Source organism: Falco peregrinus, chromosome Z (genome assembly GCF_023634155.1).
Source record: "Falco peregrinus isolate bFalPer1 chromosome Z, bFalPer1.pri, whole genome shotgun sequence".
In the NCBI taxonomy this organism is placed as follows: Eukaryota; Metazoa; Chordata; class Aves; order Falconiformes; family Falconidae; genus Falco; species Falco peregrinus.
This window is the reverse complement of record NC_073739.1, coordinates 62,105,020-62,115,220: the sequence shown is the minus strand read 5'-3', so window position 1 is coordinate 62,115,220 and position 10,201 is coordinate 62,105,020. Positions and strand designations below refer to the sequence as shown.

General features: G+C 37.1%; 1 protein-coding gene across 1 annotated transcript in view; it reads right to left on the bottom strand.

Moving 5' to 3' along the window:
- Window positions 1-2,199: 2,199 nt before the first annotated feature.
- Window positions 2,200-10,201, bottom strand: part of CENPK (centromere protein K) — a 32,586-nt gene continuing 24,584 nt past the window's right edge. The window contains exons 9-10 of the mRNA XM_055790692.1: window positions 6,031-6,081; window positions 2,200-2,711 (exon numbers count right to left, since the gene is read on the bottom strand). Coding sequence (XP_055646667.1) covers window positions 2,553-2,711; window positions 6,031-6,081 — 210 coding nt within the window. The 3' untranslated portion in view covers window positions 2,200-2,552. The remainder of the gene's footprint in view (window positions 2,712-6,030; window positions 6,082-10,201) is intronic.

Below are 10,201 nucleotides of genomic sequence, written 5' to 3'. Positions count from 1 at the left end.
CCTTTCTTTACATTCTCTCTCCCACCTCCAGCTGAGGAGGACAGTGAGAGTGGCTGGTACCTGGCATTCAGCCAAGGTCAAGCCACCGCAGATGCATCCACAGGTCCTGAGGGAACTGACAAATGAAGTGGCTAAGCCACTATCCATCGTATCTGAGAAGTTCCCATGGACTGGAAAAGGGGAAATAATCCCCATTTCTAAAACAGGAAAAAAAATGACCTGAGAAACTACAGGCCACTCAGTCTCACCTCTGTGCCCAGCAAGATCATGGAGCAGATCCTGCTGGAAACTGTTAAGGCACATGGAAAACAGAGAGGTGACTGGTGACAGCCAACACAGCTTCGCTAAGGACAAATCATGCCTCACAGATTGGTGGCCTTCTATGACAGGGTTACAGTGCAGTAGCTAAGGGAAGAGCAACTGAGATCACCTACCTGGATCCATGCAAAACATTTGACACTGTCCCACACGCCATCCTCTTCTCTAAACTGGAGAGACATGGACTTGACAGGTGGACCATTAGGTGGATAAGGAATGGGCTGGATAGCCACACTCAGAGTTGTGCTCAGTGGCTTGATGCCCAGGTAGAGACCAAGTCAGGTCCCCACAGGGGTCTGTGTTAGGACCAGTGTTACTTAACATCTTTGTTGGCGACATGGACAGTGGGACTGGGTGCACCCTCAGCAAGTGTGCAGGTGACATGCTGGAGGGAAGGGATGCCATCCAGAGGGACCTTGACAGGCTTGAGGTTGGCCTGTGTGAAATGCATGAAGTTCAACAAGGCCAAATGCAAGGTCCTGTACCTGCATCCCAAAACCGGGACACAGGCTGGAAGATGAAAGGATTGAGAGCAGTCCTGCTGAGGACTTGGGGGTGCCGGTGGATGAGAAGCTGGACACGAGCTGGCAAGGTGCGCTTCCAGCTGAGAAAGCCAACTGTATCCCAGGCTGCATCAAAAGAAGTGTGGCTACCAGGCTGAGGGAGGTGATTGTGCCTCTGCTCTCATGAGACCCCACCTGCAGTACCACGTTCAGCTCTGGGGCTCCAGCATATGAAAGACACGGGCCTGCCTAAGGAGGCCCACAAAGATGATCAGGGGGTACAGCACCTCCCATATGAGGACAGGCTGAAAGAGTTGGCGCTGTTTAGCCTAGAGAAGGCTCCAGGGAGCCCTTGTAGCAGCCCTCCAGCGCTTAAAGGGGGCCTACAGGAAAAATGGGGAGGGACTCTTTTACCAGGGACTGTAGTGATGGGACAAGGGTTAATGGTTTTAAACTGAAAGAGGGTACATTTAGACTAGATGTTAGGAAGAAATCCTTTGTGGTGAGGGTGGTGAGGCACTGGAACAGGCTGCCCAGAGCAGCTGTGGGTGCCCCATCCCTGGCAGTGTTCAAGGCCAGGTTGGATGGGGCTTGGAGCAACCTGGGCTAGTGGAAGGTGTCCCTGCCCATGGCAGGGGGTTGGAACTAGATGGTCTTTAAGGTCCCTTCCAACCCAAACCACTACATGATTCTATACAACCCTTTATTTTTCTCTGAACTGAAATATCATTAAAGTTACTACTCCAATAAACTGAAATCTGGTTAATGAAAGGCATATTGTATTTCCCAAGATTACAGACACTGTAGATAAGGCAAGAGCAGAATTTTGTGCACCCATGGCCTGCAGTAACAAGGGCTATAAAAAAGCAATTAGAATGACACAGAATGGCAGCATTTATCTAGGTGTCAATTGACATAACTTCAAAACTGTAGAAATCAACAGAACAGGGATTTGTTAAAAACCTTGATAAACTAGATTTGAAGAAGTCTGAACAGATACTGTTAGCCAACACAGCATAACACAGTACAGGTTCTTTAGGAAGTACCCAGCTGTACAGTTGCACACTCAACATTTGCAGTCTGTTGCACAGCTTTCCTAACAGTTTATCTTAAAGCCAAAAAATTTTTTCAGAAAAAAACACCACCACCCCCCCCACAATCCTGAAATGATACTTCACTGTTAATTCCAAATGTTTGCAAGGCTACATACAGGAGGAGCTACTAAGTGAGCTATTTCAAACTTCACCTCTGCAGAGTACAACAAAATACTCAAGAAAATTAAAAAAGTTAGAGTTAAAACCATCTAAGAAGTTAAAATGAAAGTGATACATTAAATAAGATTGTAAAAGTAAAAAAATTAAAAAGCAAGACCAGTTGATTTAATTTTAATCTTTTATTTGCCCATTACCTGAATTTGCATCTTCTTAAAGCAGCTAAAAAACCCCTTTACAATGCATCACTTGCCATGAAACGAAAAGCTAACTGTTCCCTAATGTAATGTAATTAATGTTAATTACATGTAATGTTTCTAACAGTTAAGGTAGAAATTTTAATCTTTTTTTTCGTATTTCACTATCTGACCAAATACGCAGTTAATAATAAAGAATAATAATCCAATAAGAAAAGGTTGCTGATAATAAAAAAAGCTCATCATAGAACCCAAGTATGACTTAGCCCCCAAGTAAATGTACTGGTGCTTTGTTTTGTGTTAAAGTAAACAGGTATGTCATGCTATATGTGAAAGGCTTCTAGGCGCATTCTGTTTGGATCTTCCGGATGTCTCAGGGCAATTCCATATCGCAGCAGCAGCTCAACGTAAGGTGGCCAGAATGAGTCATTGATTGTTACATAGGGTTCATGTGGCCTGTGCATTAATTGTTCTATGAGAATCTGGAAAACCAAAAAGGTAAGATTTAGGAAATGAACACACAACTAGATTTTTATCTCCTTTAACCAAATTTCTACAAATTGTTGTAACGAGACACTTATGTAGGCAATATATGAAATACAAGACCTGTTCAAGGCAGAAGTGAAATTAAGAACTTCCAATTAACTTAACATCTTTTTTGATGTAAAACTTAGAGAATGAGAATTCTCCTTTTATCCAGACTAATTTTGTCACAATCTGTCAAAAAAATCTTAGTGGATTTTTGACAGTAAATGCGTAAAAAATCTGAACATGAAGGTTCCTTATATATTTAATCTTTAAATCAGCATCTGTTAAGATTAAAAGCATTAACTAAGAGGGAAAGCTAGATTTTTTGAAATCTCTAGCTCAAAACCAAATAGTATTTCTCCCTCACTTTCAGATTTTAGCAAAGAATGTCCATCTTAGATTTTTTTTCTAAATTTCACCTCACTAATAAGCTACCAAAAAAAAAAAAAAAGGTATTACATTAGGAATTCTTTTTCCTGTATTTCATAGAATCACAGAATCATTTAGGTTGGAAAAGACCTTTGAGATCATCAAGTCCAACCGCTAACCCAGGACTGCCAAGTCCATCACTAAACCATGTCCCTAAGCACTGCTTTTTGAGTGTCTTCAGGGGTGGTGATTCCACCATGTCCCTGGGCAGCCTGTTCCAATGCCTGTTCCAATGCTTCAACAAAAAAGTTTTTTCTAATATCCAAACTAAACTTCACCTGGTACAACCTGAGGTTGATTCCTCTTGTCCTGTTGGTTGTTACCCAAGAGTGGAGACTTATCCCCACCTGCCTACAACCTCTTTCAGGCACTTGTAAAAAGCAATAAGGTCTCCCCTGAGACTCCTTTTCTCCCAGCTAAACAACCCCAGTTCCCTCAGCTGCTCCTCATAAGGCTCATGTCCTTCTGTAGGTAGTGTTAGAAATAAGTAAGTCTGCACCTGTGAAAAACTAATCACCATAGTCCTACTTTAACTTCACTATGTTTGCACATCCAATCTTTTTTTGCTCATCTCATAAATGGAGTATTCAAATTCTTAATATCACTTCTTGTTTGGGCATGACAAGCACCTTAAACAATTAATCTCCTCTTGATAGTTTCTTACTCCTTTGTTCCTTGTCTATGTATAGAATTAATTAATGGAGGTAAAAACAAAGATCAGTTTTGACCTTCTTTTTCTGATCTTGGAGACCATGTTTATGCCCTCATAATACTGCTCATGGGGAATATTACACACATTACACATGAAATAATCTTACTCACCCCATGGTACTCTCTCCGTTTATCACAGATATTTCACCTTTCTACACAGAACTTCTAAATGTTATAGCTTCCCCACTTTCAGTAGGTACAAAATATTCTATCTGCCTCTATCGCTGAAGAAAACCTCAAAATCCTTCACCACCAGACTTTACTCTTCTTTCACCCACTGCTATTAAAAAAAATAAAATACTGCTCTTTTTTCCAGAACATTCCAAATAATTTTTCCAGTTTATGTCTTTTCTACTTACCTGCCCCAATTCTAAGTATTTCCTCCAAACACATCATTTTAGATGAATTGTTACTTAGCTTTTTCTGACATTAGATATTCCAAAATAACCTTTATGGCTGTAACTACATACTTTTGTATTGTAAGCAGCCTTTCAAATCTTAAAATAGTTCATTAAATTCTCAATCAGAAAGGAATAATTATCTAACTGTTTGCAAGGAAAAGAATTACTACATCTGTAAAAAATTACAGCTCTTTATAGGAATAAAAATTATATATATACATAAATATAAGAGTATAATAAAAATTCTGAGGTTTGCATGAGAAAAAGAGTTTACTGCTTGCTTACTACTTACACTAGTTTAATGATGTACTGATATACCTAAATAATATAAATGCACACACCTAGCTTGTCAAAGTGGATTTATTAAAAACGTACACTTCCATTACTTAACAAACATGCACATGGAGATCGAGGAAACATGGTTAGAAACATATTTACTGATTGTAATTCTGTGAATAAATCACTGTTGCAACATCAAATTCTAAATCTGGAATTATAATACAAAGATGACATTGCATTTGTCTCTTCAAGAAACTATTATCTGTATTTAAGAAAATACTGTTGAAACTTAACAGGGACTTGAAGCTAGAACCAAGCTCAAGGAAAAAAACTCCCATACAACAAAGATAACTATCTTGGCATAAACTGTCAATGTTACTTAAAACTAAAAGAAAGTCTGGATTTTTGGAAGACTTTGGAAATCAGACACTACTTCTACATGTTCACATTATGAGGAGATTAACAGTATCAGGAACATACGAAGGAAATTGTAAAGCATTAGAAGAGCTTTAAAATTCTAATCGCATAGGGAACATGGCTATTTTAAAATCTGCTTTCAAGCTCTGCCTAATTTGGCATTAATAGGCATTCTGAGATGCTTGAAGCATATGAAATTATTTTGAAGATTAAGCCCAATGTCTGAGCTTTAAAAACTACAACTATGTCATAGTGACTAGATCATAGTACCTTAATGCCAGAAAGTTGTTCATCAAGTTTTCCCTCTGGAACAAACTTTTTATCCCAGGGAGGTCTTATATATAGATGCTTACAACGTGAAGAGTAAGGATGGAGGAGGAATAGGAAATTTCACTTCAAATGCTACATTTAACACAAGAAGGAACAATGCTAGTGAAAAGATTTTTAATGGTCCTTCAAAATTATGTTTTGCAATTCAAATTAATAAATTGCACTGTGATAAAAATATATATGAAGTAATGCTGGCATACTTATAAAATCAATTAGAAATGCATGAAACTGACTCATTGATTTCCTCATACACAACGATAATCCTGTTAATATACAAGTATACAGACAGATTGGCCCTTCTGACTGCTATTGTGCTGTATTTCAGAAATACTTTCAATGAAACAGTACAAAATATAGCATGAAATGGAACAACTGATTTTTTGTTAAGCATAGCATTTGTCTCCCCTAATATGAGCCATTAAGACTCATAAAACTTCTTTAAAATAATCATTACAAAATAAAGAAATATGGGATAATCATTCTTCAGTTTAAGCTGAAGATTAGTTATCTAAATTACTACCACCTCTCTTGTAAAAAGTCGGGGGTTTAATTTGAAAGGAATTAAAACAGACATATGACAAAAGTAATAAACATTCTACTTTTCAACTATCTTAGCCGTACATCATATACTGTTATCTTAATGTATTACGATCAGATCGGACTATTGGAAAATCCTCTGAATCTCTATGTAACAAAACCATCTTACCTCCAAAATTTTATGCAGCGTTATCAGTTCTGCAGCTGGCTTCTCAGAATTCTGCAAAGACAACCACCCCCCCAGCCAAATTAACAAAACCTAAAACTAAATAGTTACAAAAAATGTTAACTGACAAAGAAAAACAACAACACAGTTACTTTATTGCATAGTATACAACACATGAAGACTTTTACTTTAATTCAGTCTTGACAGAAACACAAGATAACATTTAAATCTACCAGTTCAATATCATACGCTCCAAATGTAACATTTTTTGAATTATTTATTAAAAAAAGTTCTCAAGTGATCATAGCATATCTACCTGGGTTTACATTTAAATAAAACCAAGTACATCATATTTATAATGCAGTACAGTGCAAAGCATTCTATGAGTACAATGTTAGGCATAGCTTAAGAATCATTACAAATTTCGGAAGAAAAAAAAAGTCTTTGATAAAATATCATTAGAAAATTACTTTTTTTCATTTGTAGCAACTGCCTAAGAATTCCTTAGGCAGCAACGCCAACAAAACTGCTTATGCTGTTGCACGGTGAAGCCGATTCTTTTGTTTTTCAATTTTATTCTTTTCCCCCATTCACTCCACATTCAACAAAACAAAGGAGATAATACAGCACTGGTGGCTGCTCACTCAGCACTGCTGTTGCATATATGAATTTAAGTCCTAAGATATTAACAGCTGTGCAGCATCTTACACATACTCCACTTCTGGAACAGAAAAATACATGCAATAAAGAAGAATTTGTGATAGGCAAGTGCTGGCTCCTTTTTTGCGGTTGTAGTTCTTAATATTCTTCCTTCAAAAATGCTAAATAATGCCTAATTTTTTGCCTTTATCTTGATACTAGGCTGAACAAACAGAATCTATGCTAAGAAGTCGCTAAAGGTTCCTTAGCACAATCATGAAGATACTTTGTTATTTCTCTGACCAAAAATGCTACTACCTAACTTAGGTAGTGGGTTCAATATTAATGTTTCGAAGTTGAAATTAGGTTATGACTTCAGTAATTAATTACTAACACTGATATATAAAGAACAAAATTCTAGGGATATTAGTGTGAAGAGGATCGCACTCTCACAGAACTAGGTTTATAATATACATTGTATATATTGTTTTGTAAAATTGTATTACTTAGATATTTTAAGTGTTAACAATATAATAAATATCTCCAATTAATTAATGCTCATGAAGTCACTTTTAAGCAGGATGCTCAGCATTTATTTATTTAACCTGAACAGTACCACATATCACAGCACTCTCCAAACTAGCCAGCTGCAACAAGGTCTTTTTACTATCTCATACCAACATTCTCTTCATACAGTTCCTCTGCTGCCCTCTCCTCATCCTGGGCATGCATTCTCCCTTCTCTTGCTTCTTCTTTTCTCTGCTTCCTCCTCGGCGGCTCTCCCTTCACTGGCTCTCAACCCCTTAACAGAACAGCCACAGCTGCACCTTATCTACATGGGCCAACCCGCTGCCCCTGAAGCCAACCACAGCTGTATGTTATCAATGCTAATTAACCCAGCTTCATTCCTCTACACCACATTCTCCCTTCCCTGAGATAGACTGGCATAACAAATATTCCTCAACATATGACATTTTGTATTTCTTACCTTGAGAAAAAATGTGCCTCAATCAGAGATTTAAAATGCAAGATAATTCTTACCACAATCCCTACCTATAGTAAAGGTGCGGGCCATGGCAACAGAATCTAACCTGAGCTGCTGTGACTCAGTCTTCCCTCCCACTTCCAATCCCAGATGCAGATGCCTGGTGAAAGGAGGGTGAGGCTGGGGGTAGTTCACACTACTCTGCAGCTGTGCCCTACACTCACGCAGAACTACAGAACACAAGAAGCTTCCATGAAATGAAGTAAAATTACTGATGTACAGAGGTGAGAGTCTGGTGCTGCCAGACTACTGAACCAAGCTGATGATAGATGTGAATACCATGTTCCTCCAAATCAAGGTAGCTGCAAATTTCATTGCTAATGCTAACAATTTGTGTTTGCCGACAATAAAGAAAACAATATAGGTGAAAATGACCGTGTCTCCTGCCTTCACAGTTAATCACTTAGATGCAGATTACAGAGGACCTGCAGCTGAGCCACTGAGATGCAACTGAGTCAAAAGATACAGGAAGCAACTATAGATTCACAACGAGTGAAAGGGAAAAGACTTGTCAGAAAACAAACTGTGTTTAAGGGTTCAGGAAATGCATAAATAAAATAAAAACTAAGACAAGACCTTGCTTCAAAATTTATCGAAATAATTTATACATTTAAGTAAAATAAATAAATAAATAAAGATAGAAGGTGCGCTTCTGTGAGCAGGGGAAGGGTTGACTAATCCCAAACACCTTGGGTGATTATTTCTTTCTTTAGATTTTAGTAAGGAAAATTGCATGGAAGAGAGATGAAGGCAGGGTAGCTAATAAGAATTTCTGACAGTCTAACAGAGGCTGAGAAAATTCAAGCAGTTGATTTTGCTCTGGGGTGGGGGACTTTTACATAAAACTTTACTCATAATTCTGGAACATACACATGAATTCACCATTTCTTGTATTTAAAACACAGCTGGATATGACCATGAGCACCTCAATCCACCTTTGACGTTGGCACTACCTTGGTGATGGTGTTGGAATGGAAGCTCTAGAGGCCAATTCCAGCCTTTATTTTTCTATGACATCACATAAATGGGAGCAAAAACATCGACATATCTCATTGTAGAAGAAGTATTTTTAAGGAAATAATAATGATACATATGAGAAAAATGGACAATTACTTAAAATGTGTCTGGGAAAGTCATTAATGTTTGAAGAGGCATGTCCTAGAACAATTGTAAGATGAAGAACCACCAGCACAGGTTCCCAGCAATAGGGAGATGACATATCAGGCTGACTGAAAGGTGACTGTTCATTAAATCCCTGAAGCTTTTATTTCTTAATGTTGGAACAAAATGTATCATATTTAGTAACAGGAGGAAACTGGAAAGCATCGATATGCAGAACTAAGATATAATAGAGTAAGTTGTTCAAAGATGGTTAAATAAGACTTTGAAAATGGACATGATGCCTTGAAAGGCTCTATTTGGTATTTTTATATACAAAATATGTACTTCTGTGCAAAACCAAGACTTTCTTTAATTAAAAGCTCAGGATTCATCAGTTGGAAATAACAGGAAGAAAGTCACTGGTGTCATTAAGTGTTTTTGTAATGACTGTGAACTAGTAGTTTTATTTATAATATTGATTTTTACCAGGTTCCAAAACAGATGAATCCAAGTGGAACCAAACACAGAAAATGAGTATTATTAGGATAATCCAGGGAATTGAAAAAAAATGTCTTACAGGAGAAGAACAAGAACTAGCAAAGCTAGTTCAATTAGCAAAACAAAGAAAGAGAGGGTATAAGAATTTCTGACAGTATAACAGAGGCTGAGAAAATTCAATTCTATAAAAATATCAGGAGGAATAAACAATACTGGTATAAAAAATACATGGATCTGTAGTCAGACTTGAATAAATTTAGACTGGAAGTTCGGAAACATTTTCTAACCAGAGTGCTGAGGTACTAAAACAAACCCCAACAGAAACAGTAGTTACAAAAATAATTAGTTTTAAAATGGAGCAAAATGATAATATTAAAGAAATCACATTATGTGATTGTTTGAAATAATAGGGAAATGGATTAAAGAAATCACTTTCTATTTCTGAATTCTTAAGTGTGTCTGAAATAAAAATCCACCCCATCTTTTTTGTAGCTTTTTTTGTAACCTTCAAATAGTAATGGTAAGAGGTTTATTTTTACTGCAGACTTTGAATTTATCATGCAAAATACTCCCTGACTGTTGATTTTCCCTGAAGTTTTAAGATAATTTTTGGCCCAGTTTGCCTGATCAGAAACTGATGGTTAACATTCCAAACTACACTGTAATTATAAACACTTGTCCATATTATTGTTCCAAAAACATTGTTAAACAATTAAAATTTGCTTTGCCAAGGAAAATATGAATCCACTTGCCTAGTCCAGTAAAAAAGAAAATGGAATGATTTGGAGTGAACCCCTCACCATTTCTAAATTTGGCACAGCTTGCAGTTCAGTAAGAAACACAATACATTGCTACATATCTCATTGAGTAATGGATATATGCACTAAAAAA